At 36.7% G+C, this 23,400-nt stretch overlaps 2 protein-coding genes across 2 annotated transcripts; both read right to left on the reverse strand.

Annotated features, from left to right (window-relative positions):
* Positions 1 to 4,525: 4,525 nt before the first annotated feature.
* Positions 4,526 to 9,067, reverse strand: LOC130010517 (multiple epidermal growth factor-like domains protein 10). The gene is made up of 5 exons (XM_056100276.1): positions 9,057 to 9,067; positions 7,482 to 8,665; positions 6,747 to 6,893; positions 5,794 to 5,911; positions 4,526 to 5,219 (listed from the first exon to the last, which is right to left on the reverse strand). Exons 1-5 carry the CDS (start codon positions 9,065 to 9,067, stop codon positions 5,006 to 5,008), a joined length of 1,674 nt encoding a protein of 557 aa, XP_055956251.1. The 3' UTR covers positions 4,526 to 5,005.
* Positions 9,068 to 15,736: 6,669 nt separating this feature from the next.
* LOC126817748 (cell death abnormality protein 1) lies at positions 15,737 to 17,939 on the reverse strand. Its single transcript, XM_050544892.2, has 3 exons — positions 17,058 to 17,939; positions 16,492 to 16,609; positions 15,737 to 16,128 (listed from the first exon to the last, which is right to left on the reverse strand). Exons 1-3 carry the CDS (start codon positions 17,809 to 17,811, stop codon positions 16,077 to 16,079), a joined length of 924 nt encoding a protein of 307 aa, XP_050400849.1. The 5' UTR covers positions 17,812 to 17,939; the 3' UTR covers positions 15,737 to 16,076.
* Positions 17,940 to 23,400: the final 5,461 nt, after the last annotated feature.

The raw sequence follows: 23,400 nt of genomic DNA on the forward strand, positions 1-23,400 counted from the left end.
TCCAGCGTGGTTTCCCCGTGTCAGTGATGCAGGACGGAGGGCCTGACAAGGACAGCTGTCTAGTCGTTCGGATGGGACGAAAAACCGAGGTCCCGTGTACGCATTGGCGTGCACGTAAAAGATCCCTTGGCAATTGGAATTCGATATAAGAGTAGGCAGTAGTGCCGCTGCCCGGGCAGAATTTCCCTCATAGCACACTGTATGGCGTCTGCCCGTCTTCATTAGCCCAGTTTAGGAGCAGAACAGTAGGACGTTAAACCCTATTTCATTTCATTTCATAATGCTCAAACCGTGTGAAAGATATATCGTGGGTCAGATATGCTACAATTCGACTCTAGTATGTTCCACACAGCCCAATATTACCTGGTGGCACCGGTAGGGACTACCACCGCACCCCACCCCTCCCTCGCATACACATATAAATATTGTTTTGGGGGGCCTGGACGGGATCTTGTTCCTCATGCAAAATCATGGGTCACCACGCCCCAAAATCAATAGGGATGTGGGAGCGGCCGTGTTAATTGATGTAATAAAGAAGAACGGTGGAAACGGTACGACCGCGAAGGAAATAAAGAAGGGGTAGAACATAGAACCTTTGTCATTGGTAGAGAGAAAGAAAGCTGAGGAGTTTACGGTATATCTTGTTTGGGGTAATACTAGTGAATGGTTGGTATTATTTCAGGGTGTTTGGCACAGTAGGTACTATGTTCTCTGGGTTGTGGCAAGCAATAAAATAAGGGTGGATGGCGGGTCAGTCGGATGTATAGCTGTGAGTTAAGTAGGTGAAGTGGATATAAGTTTCGAGGCAATACTAGATATAAATAATTTTAAATCAACAGGCGTGCGGGGGGGGGGGGGGGGATTTCATTTTGTTAGGCATTTGATAGAGGGGCTTTCTTTTATAAAAGGACAAACTTACGGACCAATCGCCTTAGTGGCTTTTAAATGGTAAAGTTGTGGCTAGATTAAGGTGTCTTTTCTATTACTTCACTTCAGAAAGTTGAATGTAAATTCAAAAGCCTTGCATTTCCTATTTTTTTTTTAAAAAAAAAGCCGTGTTTAAGGAACAGGGTTTGTTCAATGACGTGTTCTCTGCTCAAGGGAAGCTATCCTAAAGACCATTTGTCCCGCGACGGTCGCAGGGTTTGATTGTGAGAGCATTTTATGTGTCCCTACTTATGTAGTCTTGAGTATTGTAACCAAGTCTCTTTTAGGTCTTCTTAAATCGAGTCCAAGTAACTTCTATACAATTTATTAAGCCTCGATTAATGAATTACTTTACAATAGTTGGGGTCTAGCTAGAACAATGGTTGGGTTGTAAAGAATTTCACCAATGACCAGTAGGGGACCCCTCTATTGTTAAGATTTCAGTATCTGTTTAATTCAACAAGGAATATATAGAAAACATATGGAGTAAACCGCTTTGTTAATCAAATGATAATCCGCCCCATTGCATTGACATCTAAGAAGACCAAAAAAAAAAAATACATTGTTTCACATGCTGGAGATATCGGGTACTCGCTTCTACAACAATTGTGACCGGTTTGTACCTTCAAATATTACAAGAGTCTGCTGGAATGGTTCTTCAATCTTTAATACTGCATACAATTACGGGACCGCGGATAACCGATTAGAACCTAATATGTCGGGTGGATTTAAAAGACTCATCTAATCAATAGTTTGGACATAAACAATCATTGATGTAATAGTTTACAATATCAGAAATACAAAAAAAATGGCAAAAAAAAACAATTTATAAATTAAGGACACGGCTGACATTTTCACAATAAAGGATTATAATATATACATATCGATGGCATTAAATAACGTTATTTCATACTTCGCTAGTTACTGAGACGCTGGATCGCTAGCCTGGGGGTAGCGGGTTGGTTTCCGGTGTTGGCCGAGAAAGTTCATCGGGATTTTTCGGCGTGGTTTCCCCTCGTAAGTGGTGAATGAAGGAGGGCCTGACAAGTAAAGCTGTTTGGCTGTTGGAATGGGACGAAAAACCGAGGTCCCGTGTACAGAATTCCCGTGGCCGTAATGCCACTGTCAGTTCTAAATTTCCCTCATAGCACACTTTATGGGGCATGCCAGTCTTCATTAACCCAGTTGGGCGTTAAACCCCATTTCATTTCACCTTTTAATAGCACACATACGATTAATGTTTTGAGAGAACAGTAATTGTCCCGAAAATTTAGTTTGAAGCCCATTGTTACTATTAGAACTGTTAAAGGTGCATTATGTAAGATTTAGATAAAGAACTGACAATTCTCGCTCATATTCCTGAATCAATGGCTCGAGAAAACCCTCTCTGGCCATTGCTGGGTTGGCTTCTGAATCTTGAGCTTTTGAGGGAGTGTGTCTATTCTTCCCGTTCAATCAAATCTATCTAAAGTACAGCAACACGACAGCCCTTCGTTTAATCTGGGGTCTTCCCTAAAACTTTGGAAAGTGATTTAAGATATTTAAAACAGTGAAACCATTGTTCGTCTCCAAACAGTATTGTTTACATTGAATTCGTTTTGATAGCCTCTTTTGTCACGCAATTAGTTTTTCTGCAGTATTCCGCTATGTACTGGTTAATTGGGCATACTAAAATCGTGAGTCATGACGTAACGTTATGTAAACATATTTGGTCCAATTTGGAGCTCTGTTTAAAGCATAATGCTATTGTTACGCAGTTAGCTATTGGTTGTTAATCGGACTATTGACCAGTCATAATTTAGAACAGATATTTGCTTCCTTTACAGCATTGTTAAGTGGATTTAGGTCTAATCAAACGAAACACTGCGAGGAGTATGATTTTCGCTATATAAGTTTAAAAATGGATAATGAAAAAAGGAATATATAGAAAATTTCTGAGCTAAATAATCAATATTGAAAGTTTTGATAAAAATAGCGTAGTCTCGATTTTCATTACTACCATTGTTATAATGATATTATCCATTGTTAAATTAAATTATTAAATGTCTACCAATTCATTAAAAACCAAGGCCATCCAATGTTCTTGGGAGTTGATTATGGGCTTGGCATGTGAATACATGTCTAATTAATGATTCATATAACATCTGAGGTCAATTGAAATACCTACAATAGACAGATTTAGCTCTTACATTCTCTTAAGTAGTATCTGATATATTCCAAATTATTTAAGATTTTTTTAAAAATATTCTATGTATATAAATTGTTGCAGAAGAATGCCATAACCGGCACGGTTATTAATACTTTATCAAGAAGTGTTTGTTGTTAAAAAAATAAGTAATATATGTCTAGGAGTACCACCAGTGCAGGTAGGTATATTATTTCGACATCAATAGCAATAAGATATTTAACATAAAGCAGACTATATAGATACAGTCTGACACAATACCGTTTTATTGAGAAAGTTTGTGTAAATATTTGAAAATTGCCCCGTGTATATATAATGACATTCAATGGTCTATTTATAATCTATAATCTATACATTTGGTGGTCGCAATAACAGGTATCAATGAACTGTTTATATTAGTACAGAATATATATATATATATATCTTTAAACCCATTGATCGTCATTAATTTGTATTTTTCAATCACGTTCGTAATCCTCGCTAAAATGTGCACACATTTAATATCTTACATAATATTAAGAGAATAAAATTAAAATCTCAACGAAAGATAATCTACCAGGTCCGTCATTTCATCACACATGAGTAAATACTGATCTGAATTGAACATGTTCGGACTGACATTCAACATTCACAATCGTATAGTCTGCAAGAAATAACGGACCTCTCAAATGACGATCAGCTACGTTAGAATAATTGCTATACGTTTATAAGTTAAAGCACAGACAAACAAAAACGAATCTGCACTTTGTAAGGATGTTCTAAAAGCTCCGTAAAATTAATCTGAAACATAGTTCTTATCATGAAGTTGTGCAAGTAGAATGTCTAAGAACATGGCCTGGGTCTCTTATCATTGAGACAAAACTAGATGGGTTTTCAACATTTGAGAACAACTAGATCATTGGCTAGATTATCCGGTATTTTACATCATCATGTACTCTTTAAGGGAGGTAACTAGCCCCAAAACAAAAATGACGACGCCCATGAAATTCATTTAAGAATTGCCATTTTAGAAAAATCTATTTGTTTTTATTGTGAAATTTCTCTGTTCTAGGATCATATCTATGGTTCTTATTAATACTAATTCATCGTCAGAATTCATATTTTGTTTTACAATAATGCATGAATATTATAGAGATAGCGTCTATAACTTAGTTGTAAGTTTTTGTTTAATATTTTGCTGAACATCTCTGCTTACTTGTTTGAGTCCAGTATCTGCTCCTTTGAACACAAGAAGACCAATGAAATGAAATTCAGGAACAAATAAGAAAACTTCTGGGCTTACTCGCCCATCAATATTTCAATATTTAATAATTCTCTATTTGTAAGAACCCAAAAGTCAACATTCATATATGGTGTTGAGTAAGTACAAATAACACAGTGTCTAACTATATTCCTCCAAGGTGCCTTAACAAGACCGTTGGCAGGGAACGTAGAAAACCATTAATTATAAACCAAATCAACATAACTGCCAAATTTGGTTTGTATCTACCAAATGACACAGAAAACGTTTAAATTTATCTTGTCAAGGCACCCGTTATCCAACTTCTTCCGATGAACTATAGTTAAATAATAACTGACCAATCAATTACTAAGTTTGATTGAGATCCATAGAGCACTTTAGGTCAAATGTATGAAAATGTGTAAATTTGCCCTTTTTCAAGAGTCATGCACCTCATTTGAACTAATATGAATAATAATTAACATCATTGTTGCGATAATATTTACAGCTATATAAGTCTTTTATTCTATTTAATTAGGATAGGAAATCATCTGAACTAAATTACAACTAAATCTATGACCATTACATATGCCTGATATTTTTAACAACCATGTTCTGCATGTGATCAAACAAATCCAAATCCGCCCTTCTACACTATATATTACACTTTTGTTTTATTGTAAACCAAGGTTTACATATGCAGGATCTGGATTTAATGTTTGATATTGATTTGCTGCTTCATCTTGTTGAATTGAAACTTGTTGTAGAGTATCATAAGTAATATCATCAGATGTAGAGTTATCTCCTCCTGTTGTTGATGTATTTATAGTAGACTGATTATTATATCTATAACCACGTGATTCACTGGTTTGTTTAGACGACTGATTTCTGAAAATCAAAATAAACCGATATCATCCATATTATCATCATTTATAATTAATTCACTAGATTGCCAACAGTATCTATGCCGTCCGTGTCATTGTCACAATGATATTTGTGTATAACTTTTTGTCTAGAAATGTGGACGGTACAAGGGTTAAGGCCCGGTCCCGCTGCACTTACGGATGCAAAGAGGATGTAAAACGGGAAAAAAACGTGTCCTCCGTTTGAAAACGCCATGCATCCGTTGTGTACTCATTGCATACGTGTTTCATACCCTCTATCCATCGAGCATCCGTTCACTTTGATTTCATCCGCGCAAAAAGTTATAACGGTTGAACTTTCTGCCGTGTACGATATAAATGCGCGACATATACGACCTTTAAACGTTCCTATCCGTTATCATCCGTTAAGCGTCCACTGAATCCTCTCTGCATCCTCTGGGCCACTGGGACCGGGCCTTAATGCACTTACTTACACTGAGGTATTATTAAATCGAAACGTTAAAATATGTCTTACCTTCTGATTCAGACTTATATCAAAGTGTAAGATGAATACACATTTATATAATTTTATATCTTACCTTTTAACTATATAGCAATATACTGTAATACATATTACTAATGTAACAACTATACCAAATATAGCACCAATAACACCACCTACAACTGGACTAACTTCTTCATCAGCTGTATCTTTATCTTAAATTATAAAACCACAATACCTCCACATTAGTAGCTATATTTCCTATGAGCACTGACACCTCAAATAATGGGACTTTGTGTAGAAATATTTGTACTTGACTACTCATCCCTTTTTAAAGGGATGTCATAATACATCTGCTTACTTTAAAGAATAGTTTCAGGTACTAGACAGACTCGAATCAAGAGCCCCCAAGCTTTACATGTGTTTTAAACATACTGTAAAATGAAATGTAGAAGTGGATATTGTCTAAATCCCCGTCCCCTCCACCCCACCCCATCCCCAGCCACTTTGACGTTTAATATGGACTATCTATTCATTCGATGGTACACTTAGCACGAACCACCTTAATTTGATTTTACTGGGGACGCGGAATAGATGGAACGAAGACATAAATATATAACGTGTCTCATTTATGTAAAAGGATAACACTTGGCAATTTTGCGTTTTCTGCGTTCCGGATATTGCTAACACTGCTACCTGCATTACTAAGCTGAAAGGCTTTTTCGCTCGTATTCGTTTCTAAATTCTATCAGTGTTATAAATCTAAAATATTGTATGAAAAATAAAGGGTCCCTCCCTCCTGAAAAATTAGGATTGTCAACATACGAGGTTTTAGAATCACGATATGATATGTCAATGCATCTTCAGATGTGTAGTCAATCCCCTCTCTGGGTTCAGTCAACTATGAAATTACAGAGAAACCAGGAATGTACAGTTAGGTATGGATTCACATTTCGCATATCCTCTTAGATCTCAGATAAAAACTCCACTGTGTAGGTATTACATGCATGACTACTTCGATTTTAAAATCAATTTTAATATATATCTTACGTTTAATAGCATGACAAGTATCTCCTGTATAACCTTCTATACATCCAACTAAACCACAACTTCCTCTGGTTATCTCACATGATGCATTCTGAGCACAATTTCCACAGGTTCTGTTACAATTCTCACTATAAAATCCCCAAGTACAATCTGAAATAATTTACACCCTGTATACATACATGTAGGCTATACTATACGAATGGGTAAAGATGTTATATCACCTTTCCTGAATGTCACGATTCTTACATTTTATAACTATTTATGAAATAGGTGATTTGAATCGATGACGTTCTCTAGAAGTTTTGGAATATCTGCACCGAAGATATAGATCTTCAAAAGGAGGACATTTGGTGTGGATTTATATAGAAATATTTGTACTTGACTACTCATCCCTTGTTAAATGGATGTCATAATACATATGCTTACTTTAAAGAATAGTTTCAGGTACTAGACAAACTCGAATCAAGAGCCCCCAAGCTTTACATGTGTTTTAAACATACTGTAAAATGAAATGTAGAAGTGGATATTGTCTTAATCCCCGTCCCCTCCACCCCACCCCACCCCCAGCCCAGCCACTTTGACGTTTATGGAACTATATATTACGTTTACTTTCTAAATAGCCCAAATAGACATCTTGAAAACAGTATCGGTTGCACAATTATTTTTCGAATTAAACCCCGCGTATCTTGGTTATATTTATGAAAGAGTAAATACTAATTGGAGGTATACATATCTTACTTTTGGAGCAGTCCATTCCCATTTTACCCTCCACACAGCCACCGGAACAGTCTCCGTTTTCTTGATAACAGGAACCGTGTTTACAGTTCAAACTACACGTGTAATTACATGCTGTTCCATAATATTTTCCATATATACATTGAGAACAGTTGTTGATATCATCTTGATTACAAATAGTACAGTTATCTTTACAATCTTTATCACAGGTATCTCCACTGTACCCTTTAATACATAAACTACATTTACCATTAGTTCTATCACATCTACCATCACATGTTTTACTACAGTTCTTATCACATCTATCACCATATCTTCCTACAATACATTCAGTACATCTACCTTTACTCCTACTACAGTTGCCATCACATGTTGTACTACAATTCCAATCACAGCCATCGCCATATCTTCCCACAATACATTCAGTACACCTACCATCTCTATTACATGTTTCTCGAGTCCCGTCTGTAATTGGTAGACATTCAGCACCACATGTAGAATTACAATATAGACCAACTGTAATAGGTTTACAGCCACCACATTTACCCTCGTCCCTGGTACAAGTTTCTTTACAGTTAACAGGACATGGTTTATTACAATCATCACCAAATATTCCTGATATACATTCTATACATCTACCTGTTGATTTATTACATTCTTCAGTACAGTTACTAGAACATCTAGTTTTACAGTTAGTACCATGGTAACCTTGTATACAGCTAGAACATTGTCCTGTAGTCCTGTCACAGTTACCCATACAGTTAGTAACTATACATGTTGACTGACAGTTAGTACCATGGTAACCGTGTATACATGATTCACATTTGTTACCAGAAAATTCAGATTCACAGGTACAATATCCATTATCTTTATTGCAGATGTTGTTCTGACACCCACTACTACAGATATCTTGACAGTTGGTACCATATCTACCTTGTATACATGATTCGCATTTATTACCAGAAAAGTTAGTTTTACACGTACAATGACCATTGTCTTTAGTACAGATGTTGTTCTGACATCCACTACTACAGTTAAGACCACATCCCGAGCCATATCTACCTTGTATACATGAATCACATTTATTACCAAAAAAGTTAGTTTTACAACTACAATGACCATTGTCTCTAGTACAGATGTTGTCCTGACACCCACTACTACAGTAAAGATCACAGTTGGTACCATATCTACCTTGTATACATGAATCGCATTTATTACCAGAAAAGTTAGTTTTACACGTACAATGACCATTGTCTTTAGTACAGATGTTGTTCTGACACCCACTACTACAGTAAAGATCACAGTTGGTACCATATCTGCCTTGTATACATGAATCACATTTATTACCAAAAAAGTTAGTTTTACAACTACAATGACCATTGTCTCTAGTACAGATGTTGTCCTGACACCCACTACTACAGTAAAGATCACAGTTGGTACCATATCTGCCTTGTATACATGCATCGCATTTATTACTCAAAAAGTTAGTTTTACACGTACAATAACCATTGTCTCTAGTACAGATGTTGTCCTGACACCCACTACTACAGTAAAGATCACAGTTGGTACCATATCTACCTTGTATACATGATTCGCATTTATTACCAGAAAAGTTAGTTTTACACGTACAATGACCATTGTCTTTAGTACAGATGTTGTTCTGACATCCACTACTACAAGGATATTCAAGACCTTGAAAATGAAATTTTAAATTTAAGGATATTCAAGGATTTTCAAGGACCGCGGGAACCCTGTCATTACTAAAGTCGATACGATAAAATACATAATCTCGATCATCCATTTCATGTTTAAATCATAAATGAAAGTTGAGCAGCAAATGCGATCCTAATACAGTAAATATCACAGGCTAGCGTTGATATCGAGAGTTGATTATGGTCTGGATAGGTTAATTAATGTCTAATTAAGAATTTAGGTAACATTTCAGGTCTAAAGAAAGACCTGCAATAGGCAGATTTATATCTTGCATAATGTATGTTTAAAGGACAAATATGCATGAGTCTTAATGGGGCGTTCCTAAATATGCATATATCGAAATCTTGAGCCGAATAGTAGTATCGTGTATTCGTATAAGTAAGTATTGAACTAATTTAAAACACGTTCCATATACGACAAGGCAAGACTTAAGTTATGAATATTAGATTAAAACATACCTTCTATCTGAATCACTTGAAATATTAAAATAAAAACACCTAGACTACACCATGACGCCATTTTACCAGCTAGTTGTACGTCTATAGCCTTTACATTGCAACCAGGAAGAAAAAGTAATCATTATCTAAAAAAAGGTCGTGTAAAGACTGAATGATTGACGTACAACAAAAAGGAGTTACCTAGGTATATTATGAGAACAAGGAAGGTATACATTCGTATAAAGGGAACATAACAATTAAGTAAGGTACATGTATATCAGTAAGTATATACTGTTTCTTCGCTGTTTAAATATAGTGACGGGTATACCACTTAAAGCATAATTTCTTTCTTGAACATCTGATACCACTTTGCATTTGACAAATTTATACAGCTAACAAACTGTGTACTTTTGTATTTAAACTATTGTCGTTAGACTGATCATCGAATTATCCACCGTTTGCCCTGAAGAGTTACCGTACTTGTAGTCGCGTGTCACTTGGTGCGAAGACACCGACTCGTCAAGACACAGCCCGCCAGTGCACTGCCATTGAAACGAGCGATGTCAACAACACGGGGGCTAAGTGAGAGGGACACAGTTACGAGCTTTGGGTAATGGTTTTGAGTTTCTGCGCCCCCTCTCAAATGGCAAAAAATCACGCGGTTTCAATGCGGTTTTCAACATTATAACCATAATCATAATGCTCAGGGGGATCACGTGGCTAAGTGGGTAAGACGCTGGCTCGCTAGCCTGGAGGTCGGGTCTTCGATCCCGACATTGGCCGAGAAAGTTCATCCAGATTTTCCAGCGTGGTTTCCCCGTGTCAGTGATGCAGGACGGAGGGCCTGACAAGGACAGATGTCTAGTCGTTCGGATGGGACGAAAAACCGAGGTCCCGTGTACGCATTGGCGTGCACGTAAAAGATCCCTTGGCAATTGGAATTCGATATAAGAGTAGGCAGTAGTGCCGCTGCCCGGGCAGAATTTCCCTCATAGCACACTGTATGGCGTCTGCCCGTCTTCATTAGCCCAGTTTAGGAGCAGAACAGTAGGACGTTAAACCCCATTTCATTTCATTTCATAATGCTCAAACCGTGTGAAAGATATATCGTGGGTCAGATATGCTACAATTCGACTCTAGTATGTTCCACACAGCCCAATATTACCTGGTGGCACCGGTAGGGACTACCACCCCACCCCACCCCTCCCTCGCATACACATATAAATATTGTTTTGGGGGGCCTGGACGGGATCTTGTTCCTCATGCAAAATCATGGGTCACAACGCCCCAAAATCAATAGGGATGTGGGAGCGGCCGTGTTAATTGATGTAATAAAGAAGAACGGTGAAAACGGTACGCCCGCGAAGGAAATAAAGAAGGGGTAGAACATAGAACCTTTGTCATTGGTAGAGATAAAAAGAAGAAAAGCTGAGGAGTTTAAGGTATATCTTGTTTGGGGTAATACTAGTGAATGGTTGGTATTATTTCAGGATGTTTGGCACAGTAGGTACTATGTTCTCTGGGTTGTGGCAAGCAATAAAATAAGGGTGGATGGCGGGTCAGTCTGATGTATAGCTGTGAGTTAAGTAGGTGAAGTGGATATAAGTTTCGAGGCAATACTAGATATAAATAATTTTAAATCAACAGGCGTGCGGGGGGGGGGGGGGGATTTCATTTTGTTAGGCATTTGATAGAGGGGCTTTCTTTTATAAAAGGACAAACTTACGGACCAATCGCCTTAGTGGCTTTTAAATGGTAAAGTTGTGGCTAGATTAAGGTGTCTTTTCTATTACTTTACTTCAGAAAGTTGAATGTAAATTCAAAAGCCTTGCATTTCCTTTTTTTTTAAAAAAAAAGCCGTGTTTAAGGGAACAGGGTTTGTTCAATGACGTGTTCTCTGCTCAAGGGAAGCTATCCTAAAGACCATTTGTCCCGCGATGGTCGCAGGGTTTGATTGTGAGAGCAATTTATATGTCCCTACTTATGTAGTCTTGAGTATTGTAACCAAGTCTCTTTTAGGTCTTCTTAAATCGAGTCCAAGTAACTTCTATACAATTTATTAAGCCTCGATTAATGAATTACTTTACAATAGTTTGGGTCTAGAACAATAGTTGGGTTGTAAAGAATTTCACCAATGACCAGTAGGGGACCCCTCTATTGTTAAGATTTCAGTATCTGTTTAATTCAACAAGGAATATATAGAAAACATATGGAGTAAACCGCTTTGTTAATCAAATGATAATCCGACCCATTGCATTGACATCGCTTCTACAACAATTGTGACCGGTTTGTACCTTCAAATATTACAAGAATCTGCTGGAATGGTTCTTCAATCTTTAATTCTGCATACAATTACGGGACCGCGGATAACCGACTAGAACCTAATATGTCGGGTGGATTTAAAAGACTCATCTAATCAATAGGTTGGACATAAACAATCATTGATGTAATAGTTTACAATATTAGAAATACAAAAAAAATGGCAAAAAAAACAATTTATAAATTAAGGACACGGCTGACATTTTCACAATAAAGGATTATAATATATACATATCGATGGCATTAAATAACGTTATTTCATACTTCGCTAGTTACTGAGACGCTGGATCGCTAGCCTGGGGGTAGCGGGTTGGTTTCCGGTGTTGGCCGAGAAAGTTCATCGGGATTTTTCGGTGTGGTTTCCCCTCGTAAGTGGTGAATGAAGGAGGGCCTGACAAGTAAAGCTGTTTGGCTGTTGGAATGGGACGAAAAACCGAGGTCCCGTGTACAGAATTCCCGTGGCCGTAATGCCACTGTCAGTTCTAAATTTCCCTCATAGCACACTTTATGGGGCATGCCAGTCTTCATTAACCCAGTTGGACGTTAAACCCCATTTCATTTCATTTCATTTCATTTCATTTCACCTTTTAATAGCACACATACGATTAATGTTTTGAGAGAACAGTAATTGTCCCGAAAATTTAGTTTGAAGCCCATTGTTACTATTAGAACTGTTAAAGGTGCATTATGTAAGATTTAGATAAAGAACTGACAATTCTCGCTCATATTCCTGAATCAATGGCTCGAGAAAACCCTCTCTGGCCATTGCTGGGTTGGCTTCTGGATCTTGAGCTTTTGAGGGAGTGTGTCTATTCTTCCCGTTCAATCAAATCTATCTAAAGTACAGCAACACGACAGCCCTTCGTTTAATCTGGGGTCTTCCCTAAAACTTTGGACAGTGATTTAAGATATTTAAAACGCTGAAACCATTGTTCGTCTCCAAACAGTATTGTTTACATTGAATTCGTTTTGATAGCCTCGTTTGTCACGCAATTAGTTTTTCTGCAGTATTCTGCTATGTACTGGTTAATTGGGCATACTAAAATCGTGAGTCATGACGTAACGTTATGTAAACATATTTGGTCCAATTTGGAGCTCTGTTTAAAGCATAATGCTATTGTTACGCAGTTAGCTATTGGTTGTTAATCGGACTATTGACCAGTCATAATTTAGAACAGATATTTGCTTCCTTTACAGCATTGTTAAGTGGATTTAGGTCTAATCAAACGAAACACTGCGAGGAGTATAATTTTCGCTATATAAGTTTAAAAATGGATAATGAAAAAAGGAATATATAGAAAATTTCTGAGCTAAATAATCAATATTGGAAGTTTTGATAAAAATAGCGTAGTCTCGATTTTCATTACTACCATTGTTATGATGATATTATCCATTGTTAAATTAAATTATTAACTGTCTACCAATTCGTTAAAAACCAAGGCCATCCAATGTTCTTGGGAGTTGATTATGGGCTTGGCATGTGAATACATGTCTAATTAATGATTCATATAACATCTGAGGTCAATTGAAATACCTACAATAGACAGATTTAGCTCTTACATTCTCTTAAGTAGTATCTGATATATTCCAAATTATTTAAGTTTTTTAAAAAAATATTCTATGTATATAAATTGTTGCAGAAGAATGCCATAACCGGCACGGTTATTAATACTTTATCAAGAAGTGTTTGTTGTTAAAAAAATAAGTAATATATGTTTAGGAGTACCACCAGTGCAGGTAGGTATATTATTTCGACATCAATAGCAATAAGATATTTAACATAAAGCAGACTATATAGATACAGTCTGACACAATACCGTTTTATTGAGAAAGTTTGTGTAAATATTTGAAAATTGCCCCGTGTATATATAATGACATTCAATGGTCTATTTATAATCTATAATCTATACATTTGGTGGTCTCAATAACAGGTATCAATGAACTGTTTATATTAGTACAGAATATATATATATATATATATATCTTTAAACCCATTGATCGTCATTAATTTGTATTTTTCAATCACGTTCGTAATCCTCGCTAAAATGTGCACACATTTAATATCTTACATAATATTAAGAGAATAAAATTAAAATCTCAACGAAAGATAATCTACCAGTATGGATTTAGTAAGATTAAATAGAGGTCCGTCATTTCATCACACATGTGTAAATACTGATCTGAATTGAACATGTTCGGACTGACATTCAACATTCACAATCGTATAGTCTGCAAGAAATAACGGACATCTCAAATGACGATCAGCTACGTTAGAATAATTGCTATACGTTTATAAGTTAAATCACAGACAAACAAAAGCGAATCTGCACTTTGTAAGGATGTTCTAAAAACTCCGTAAAATTAATCTGAAACATAGTTCTTATCATGAAGTTGTGCAAGTAGAATGTCTAAGAACATGGCCTGGGTCTCTTATCATTGAGACAAAACTAGATGGGTTTTCAACATTTGAGAACAACTAGATCATTGGCTAGATTATCCGGTATTTTACATCATCATGTACTCTTTAAGGGAGGTAACTAGCCCCAAAACAAAAATGACGACGCCCATGAAATTCATTTAAGAATTGCCATTTCAGAAAAATCTATTTGCATTGCCTGTTCAATATAAAATACAACACTACTATTTGTTTTTATTGTGAAATTTCTCTGTTCTAGGATCATATCTATGGTTCTTATTAATACTAATTCATCGTCAGAATTCATATTTTGTTTTACAATAATGCATGAATATTATAGAGATAGCGTCTATAACTTAGTTGTAAGTTTTGGTTTAATATTTTGCTGAACATCTCTGCTTACTTGTTTGAGTCCAGTATCTGCTCCTTTGAACACAAGAAGACCAATGAAATGAAATTCAGGAACAAATAAGAAAACTTCTGGGCTTACTCGCCCATCAATATTTCAATATTTAATAATTCTCTATTTGTAAGAACCCAAAAGTCAACATTCATATATGGTGTTGAGTAAGTACAAATAACACAGTGTCTAACTATATTCCTCCAAGGTGCCTAAACAAGACCGTTGGCAGGGAACGTAGAAAACCATTAATTATAAACCAAATCAACATAACTGCCAGATTTGGTTTGTATCTACCAAATGACACAGAAAACGTTTAAATTTATCTTGTCAAGGCACCCGTTATCCAACTTCTTCCGATGAACTATAGTTAAATAATAACTGACCAATCAATTACTAAGTTTGATTGAGATCCATAGAGCACTTTAGGTCAAATGTATGAAAATGTGTAAATTTGCCCCTTTTCAAGAGCCATGCACCTCATTTGAACTAATATGAATAATAATTAACATTATTGTTGCGATAATATTTACAGCTATATAAGTCTTTTATTCTATATTAGGATAGGAAATCATCTGAACTAAATTACAACTAAATCTATGACCATTACATATGCCTGATATTTTTAACAACCATGTTCTGCATGTGATCAAACAAATCCAAACCCGCCCTTCTACACTATATATTACACTTTTGTTTTATTGTAAACCAAGGTTTACATATGCAGGATCTGGATTTAATGTTTGATATTGATTTGCTGCTTCATCTTGTTGAATTGAAACTTGTTGTAGAGTATCATAAGTAATATCATCAGATGTAGAGTTATCTCCTCCTGTTGTTGATGTATTTATAGTAGACTGATTATTATATCTATAACCACGTGATTCATTGGTTTGTTTAGACGACTGATTTCTGAAAATCAAAATAAACCGATATCATCCATATTATCATCATTTATAATTAATTCACTAGATTGCCAACAGTATCTATGCCGTCCGTGTCATTGTCACAATGATATTTGTGTATAACTTTTTGTCTAGAAATGTGGACGGCACAAGGGTTAAGGCCCGGTCCCACTGCTCTTGCGGATGCAAAGAGGATGTAAAACGGGGAAAAAACGTGTCCTCCGTTTGAAAACGCCATGCATCCGTTGTGTACTCATTGCATACGTGTTTCATACGCTCTATCCATCGAACATCCGTTCAGTTTGATTTCATCCGCGCAAAAAGTTATAACGGATGAACTTTCTGCCGTGTACGATATAAATGCGCGACATATACGAGCATTAAACGTTCCATGTCCGTTATCATCCGTTAAGCGTCCACTGAATCCTCTCTGCATCCTCGCAACTCACATCCGCTCCAGCTGAAAATGGAAAGAGAGAGGAAAGATAAGGTACATGGACCGTCTATACATCGTTAGTAGCACGGAAATAGAAAGGATGTAAGCGTATGCATCTCATATATAAAGTTTTCAAATTTTCGTCAATTTTGTCCATTTCTGGAGCGGATGAAAACGGATGGAGCCACCCCCGAAAGTTTGCTCGTCCGCTGTGTTTTTTTTGCATACGTTTTGTGCCCATCGGCCACTGGGACCGGGCCTTAATGCACTTACTTACACTGAGGTATTATTAAATCGAAACGTTAAAATATGTCTTACCTTCTGATTCAGACTTATATCAAAGTGTAAGATGAATACACATTTATATAATTTAATTTTATATCTTACCTTTTAACTATATAGCAATATACTGTAATACATATTACTAATGTAACAACAATACCAAATATAGCACCAATAACACCACCTACAACTGGACTAACTTCTTCATCAGCTGTATCTTTATCTTAAATTATAAAACCACAATACCTCAACATTAGTAGCTATATTTCCTATGAGCACTGACAGCTTAAATAATGGGACTTTGTGTAGAAATATTTGTACTTGACTACTCATCCCTTTTTAAAGGGATGTCATAATACATCTGCTTACTTTAAAGAATAGTTTCAGGTACTAGACAAACTCGAATCAAGAGCCCCCAAGCTTTACATGTGTTTTAAACATACTGTAAAATGAAATGTAGAAGTGGATATTGTCTAAATCCCCGTCCCCACCACCCCACCCCAAGCCACTTTGACGTTTATGGAACTATATATTACGTTTACTTTCTAAATAGCCCAAATAGACATCTTGAAAACAGTATCGGTTGCACAATTATTTTTCGAATTAAACCCCGCGTACCTTGGTTATATTTATGAAAGAGTAAATACTAATTGGAGGTATACATATCTTACTTTTGGAGCAGTCCATTCCCATTTTACCCTCCACACAGCCACCGGAACAGTCTCCGTTTTCTTGATAACAGGAACCGTGTTTACAGTTCAAACTACACGTGTAATTACATGCTGTTCCATAATATTTTCCATATATACATTGAGAACAGTTGTTGATATCATCTTGATTACAAATAGTACAGTTATCTTTACAATCTTTATCACAGGTATCTCCACTGTACCCTTTAATACATAAACTACATTTACCATTAGTTCTATCACATCTACCATCACATGTTTTACTACAGTTCTTATCACATCTATCACCATATCTTCCTACAATACATTCAGTACATCTACCTTTACTCCTACTACAGTTGCCATCACATGTTGTACTACAATTCCAATCACAGCCATCGCCATATCTTCCCACAATACATTCAGTACACCTACCATCTCTATTACATGTTTCTCGAGTGCCGTCTGTAATTGGTAGACATTCAGCACCACATGTAGAATTACAATATAGACCAACTGTAATAGGTTTACAGCCACCACATTTACCCTCGTCCCTGGTACAAGTTTCTTTACAGTTAACAGGACATGGTTTATTACAATCATCACCAAATATTCCTGATATACATTCTATACATCTACCTGTTGATTTATTACATTCTTCAGTACAGTTACTAGAACATCTAGTTTTACAGTTAGTACCATGGTAACCTTGTATACAGCTAGAACATTGTCCTGTAGTCCTGTCACAGTTACCCATACAGTTAGTAACTATACATGTTGACTGACAGTTAGTACCATGGTAACCGTGTATACATGATTCACATTTGTTACCAGAAAATTCAGATTCACAGGTACAATATCCATTATCTTTATTGCAGATGTTGTTCTGACACCCACTACTACAGATATCTTGACAGTTGGTACCATATCTACCTTGTATACATGATTCGCATTTATTACCAGAAAAGTTAGTTTTACACGTACAATGACCATTGTCTTTAGTACAGATGTTGTTCTGACACCCACTACTACAGTAAAGATCACAGTTGGTACCATATCTGCCTTGTATACATGAATCACATTTATTACCAAAAAAGTTAGTTTTACAACTACAATGACCATTGTCTCTAGTACAGATGTTGTCCTGACACCCACTACTACAGTAAAGATCACAGTTGGTACCATATCTGCCTTGTATACATGCATCGCATTTATTACCCAAAAAGTTAGTTTTACACGTACAATAACCATTGTCTCTAGTACAGATGTTGTCCTGACACCCACTACTACAGTAAAGATCACAGTTGGTACCATATCTACCTTGTATACATGATTCGCATTTATTACCAGAAAAGTTAGTTTTACACGTACAATGACCATTGTCTTTAGTACAGATGTTGTTCTGACATCCACTACTACAGTTAAGACCACATCCCGAGCCATATCTACCTTGTATACATGAATCACATTTATTACCAAAAAAGTTAGTTTTACAACTACAATGACCATTGTCTCTAGTACAGATGTTGTCCTGACACCCACTACTACAGTAAAGATCACAGTTGGTACCATATCTGCCTTGTATACATGCATCGCATTTATTACCCAAAAAGTTAGTTTTACACGTACAATAACCATTGTCTCTAGTACAGATGTTGTCCTGACACCCACTACTACAGATCTCTTGACAGTTGGTACCATATCTACCGTGTATACATGATTCACATTTGTTACCAGAAAATTCAGATTCACAGGTACAATATCCATTATCTTTATTGCAGATGTTGTTCTGACACCCACTACTACAGATATCTTGACAGTTGGTACCATATCTACCTTGTATACATGATTCGCATTTATTACCAGAAAAGTTAGTTTTACACGTACAATGACCATTGTCTTTAGTACAGATGTTGTTCCGACATCCACTACTACAGTTAAGACCACATCCCGAGCCATATCTACCTTGTATACAAGGATATTCAAGACCTTGAAAATGAAATTTTAAATTTAAGGATATTCAAGGATTTTCAAGGACCGCGGGAACCCTGTCATTACTAAAGTCGATACGATAAAATACATAATCTCGATCATCCATTTCATGTTTAAATCATAAATGAAAGTTGAGCAGCAAATGCGATCCTAATACAGTAAATATCACAGGCTAGCGTTGATATCGAGAGTTGATTATGGTCTGGATAGGTTAATTAATGTCTAATTAAGAATTTAGGTAACATTTCAGGTCTAAAGAAAGACCTGCAATAGGCAGATTTATATCTTGCATAATGTATGTTTAAAGGACAAATATGCATGAGTCTTAATGGGGCGTTCCTAAATATGCATATATCGAAATCTTGAGCCGAATAGTAGTATCGTGTATTCGTATAAGTAAGTATTGAACTAATTTAAAACACGTTCCATATACGACAAGGCAAGACTTAAGTTATGAATATTAGATTAAAACATACCTTCTATCTGAATCACTTGAAATATTAAAATAAAAACACCTAGACTACACCATGACGCCATTTTACCAGCTAGTTGTACGTCTATAGCCTTTACATTGCAACCAGGAAGAAAAAGTAATCATTATCTAAAAAAAGGTCGTGTCAAGACTGAATGATTGACGTACAACAAAAAGGAGTTACCTAGGTATATTATGAGAACAAGGAAGGTATACATTCGTATAAAGGGAACATAACAATTAAGTAAGGTACATGTATATCAGTAAGTATATACTGTTTCTTCGCTGTTTAAATATAGTGACGGGTATACCACTTAAAGCATAATTTCTTTCTTGAACATCTGATACCACTTTGCATTTGACAAATTTATACAGCTAACAAACTGTGTACTTTTGTATTTAAACTATTGTCGTTAGACTGATCATCGAATTATCCACCGTTTGCCCTGAAGAGTTACCGTACTTGTAGTCGCGTGTCACTTGGTGCGAAGACACCGACTCGTCAAGACACAGCCCGCCAGTGCACTGCCATTGAAACGAGCGATGTCAACAACACGGGGGCTAAGTGAGAGGGACACAGTTACGAGCTTTGGGTAATGGTTTTGAGTTTCTGCGCCCCCTCTCAAATGGCAAAACATCACGCGGTTTCAATGCGGTTTTCAACATTATAACCATAATCATAATGCTCAGGGGGATCACGTGGCTAAGTGGGTAAGACGCTGGCTCGCTAGCCTGGAGGTCGGGTCTTCGATCCCGACATTGGCCGAGAAAGTTCATCCAGATTTTCCAGCGTGGTTTCCCCGTGTCAGTGATGCAGGACGGAGGGCCTGACAAGGACAGATGTCTAGTCGTTCGGATGGGACGAAAAACCGAGGTCCCGTGTACGCATTGGCGTGCACGTAAAAGATCCCTTGGCAATTGGAATTCGATATAAGAGTAGGCAGTAGTGCCGCTGCCCGGGCAGAATTTCCCTCATAGCACACTGTATGGCGTCTGCCCGTCTTTATTAGCCCAGTTTAGGAGCAGAACAGTAGGACGTTAAACCCCATTTCATTTCATTTCATAATGCTGAAACCGTGTGAAAGATATATCGTGGGTCAGATATGCTACAATTCGACTCTAGTATGTTCCATACAGCCCAATATTACCTGGTGGCACCGGTAGGGACTACCACCCCACCCCACCCCTCCCTCGCATACACATATAAATATTGTTTTGGAGGGCCTTGACGGGATCTTGTTCCTCATGCAAAATCATGGGTCACCACGCCCCAAAATCAATAGGGATGTAGGAGCGGCCGTGTTAATTGATGTAATAAAGAAGAACGGTGAAAACGGTACGCCCGCGAAGGAAATAAAGAAGGGGTAGAACATAGAACCTTTGTCATTGGTAGAGATAAAAAGAAGGAAAGCTGAGGAGTTTAAGGTATATCTTGTTTGGGGTAATACTAGTGAATGGTTGGTATTATTTCAGGATGTTTGGCACAGTAGGTACTATGTTCTCTGGGTTGTGGCAAGCAATAAAATAAGGGTGGATGGCGGGTCAGTCGGATGTATAGCTGTGAGTTAAGTAGGTGAAGTGGATATAAGTTTCGAGGCAATACTAGATATAAATAATTTTAAATCAACAGGCGTGCGGGGGGGGGGGGGATTTCATTTTGTTAGGCATTTGATAGAGGGGCTTTCTTTTATAAAAGGACAAACTTACGGACCAATCGCCTTAGTGGCTTTTAAATGGTAAAGTTGTGGCTAGATTAAGGTGTCTTTTCTATTACTTTACTTCAGAAAGTTGAATGTAAATTCAAAAGCCTTGCATTTCCTATTTTTTTAAAAAAAAAAAGCCGTGTTTAAGGGAACAGGGTTTGTTCAATGACGTGTTCTCTGCTCAAGGGAAGCTATCCTAAAGACCATTTGTCCCGCGACGGTCGCAGGGTTTGATTGTGAGAGCATTTTATATGTCCCTACTTATGTAGTCTTGAGTATTGTAACCAAGTCTCTTTTAGGTCTTCTTAAATCGAGTTCAAGTAACTTCTATACACTTTATTAAGCCTCGATTAATGAATTACTTTACAATAGTTGGGGTCTAGAACAATGGTTGGGTTGTAAAGAATTTCACCAAGGACCAGTAGGGGACCCCTCTATTGTTAAGATTTCAGTATCTGTTTAATTCAACAAGGAATATATAGAAAACATATGGAGTAAACCGCTTTGTTAATCAAATGATAATCCGCCCCATTGCATTGACATCTAAGAAGACCAAAAAAAAATACATTGTTTCACATGCTGGAGATATCGGGTACTCGCTTCTACAACAATTGTGACCGGTTTGTACCTTCAAATATTACAAGAATCTGCTGGAATGGTTCTTCAATCTTTAATACTGCATACAATTATGGGACCGCGGATAACCGACTAGAACCTAATATGTCGGGTGGATTTAAAAGACTCATCTAATCAATAGGTTGGACATAAACAATCATTGATGTAATAGTTTACAATATCAGAAATACAAAAAAAAATGGCAAAAAAAAAACAATTTATAAACTAGATCTGCATAGCAGATATGAAAGCTTTCATATTAACTGCAAAGGGGGTTATTAGAATCTATTGAAACAATAAGTATAAATGTCATCAGGTATCTGAAAAATTACATTTACCTTATGAACAAAATGGGAAAAATACAAAACAAAAATTGTCGACTTGTGGCTACCATCCAAGGCATATTTAGAAAACCGTATATTATATTTATAGAGTACGCAGGACAGGAATTAGTTGTGCTTCAATGTAAACCGGCCCGTTTCTTGCCTTTAGTTTTAGAGTTAGGTGTGATATTCAAATGATTCAATTGGAAATCGCTGAAAATCAATTGGCTTCTTCATCTCATGACCTTAAACACTGTATAAATTTAAGGTCAATCGGATATTGAATTTAGCTTCTAGAGCGTCCACAAGATTTTTTAAAGTGATCAAGGGCAATAACTCTCACGGTAATTATCGGAAATGGCAGTAAATATCAGATATCGCTGAAAATCAATACTGTAGGCATCTTCGTGTCATGACCATAAATTTAGAGTCAATCGGATATTAACTTTGGCCTCTAGAGCGTCCACAAGATATTTTGAAGTGATCAGGGGCCACAACACTGCGCATAAATTTAAAGTCAATCGGATATTAACTTTGGCCTCTAGAGCGTCCACAAGATATTTTGAAGTGATCAGGGGCCACAACTCTGGCAGTAAATATCAGATATCGCTGAAAATCAATCGCCTACTTCGTCTCATGACCTTAACCACTGTGTATAAATTTAAAGTCAATCGGACATTAACTTTGGCCTCTAGAGCATCCACAAGAATATTTTTAAGTGATGAAGGGCCATAACTCTGACAGTAATTATCGGAAATCGCTGAAATTCAATTTCAATGTGGGCGTATAAAAATTAACCTATGGCATATAATATTTAATGTATGATAAAGACAAAATAGTCGATTTCGGTTTTTGGTGTTGCGCTCATTTTAAAAAAAAAATGTCTTTTACGGATAATGTGTATAGTACTAATAGCAATCACATACGGAAGAGGCGATAAGATCCCTTTGCATTTGGAATTTCAAAATTAATTAAAACCAAATTTAAATTCCGAAAATCGGTTGTTTATTTTTTGCTGAAACTCCTTTTTTTAATCTGATCAAAATGGGAGTAAGTCACAGAGTGGTAATTGGCATATTGTGTCCAAATTTCATGGTTTTGGGACAATCGGTGCCGGTTTCGTGGCGAAATTCCACTTTTTTCGCCCTTACAGAAGCCGTAAATGGCGGAAAAAAACGAACGGCAGGAACCGTGTCAAGAACAAACGATCTGAACGAATGCAGGTATCGCCTTGAAGTTTT

This window comes from Patella vulgata, chromosome 4, assembly GCF_932274485.2.
Source record: "Patella vulgata chromosome 4, xgPatVulg1.2, whole genome shotgun sequence".
Lineage (NCBI taxonomy): Eukaryota > Metazoa > Mollusca > Gastropoda > Patellidae > Patella > Patella vulgata.

Excerpts from the sequence above, each read along its gene's own strand:
- LOC130010517 (XM_056100276.1), bottom strand. Across the intron at positions 6,894-7,481 it reads GGGAATGGACTGCTCCAAAA|ATTGTACTTGGGGATTTTAT; the intron begins GTAAGATATGTA and ends AAATTATTTCAG. Across the intron at positions 5,912-6,746 it reads TACTTGTCATGCTATTAAAC|ATAAAGATACAGCTGATGAA; the intron begins GTAAGATATATA and ends TTATAATTTAAG.
- LOC126817748 (XM_050544892.2), bottom strand. The coding sequence starts at position 17,811 with ATGGGTAACTGTGACAGGACTACAGGACAATGTTCTAGCTGTATACAA. Across the intron at positions 16,610-17,057 it reads GGGAATGGACTGCTCCAAAA|ATAAAGATACAGCTGATGAA; the intron begins GTAAGATATGTA and ends TTATAATTTAAG. Across the intron at positions 16,129-16,491 it reads TATTGCTATATAGTTAAAAG|CTGGAGCGGATGTGAGTTGC; the intron begins GTAAGATATAAA and ends TTCCATTTTCAG.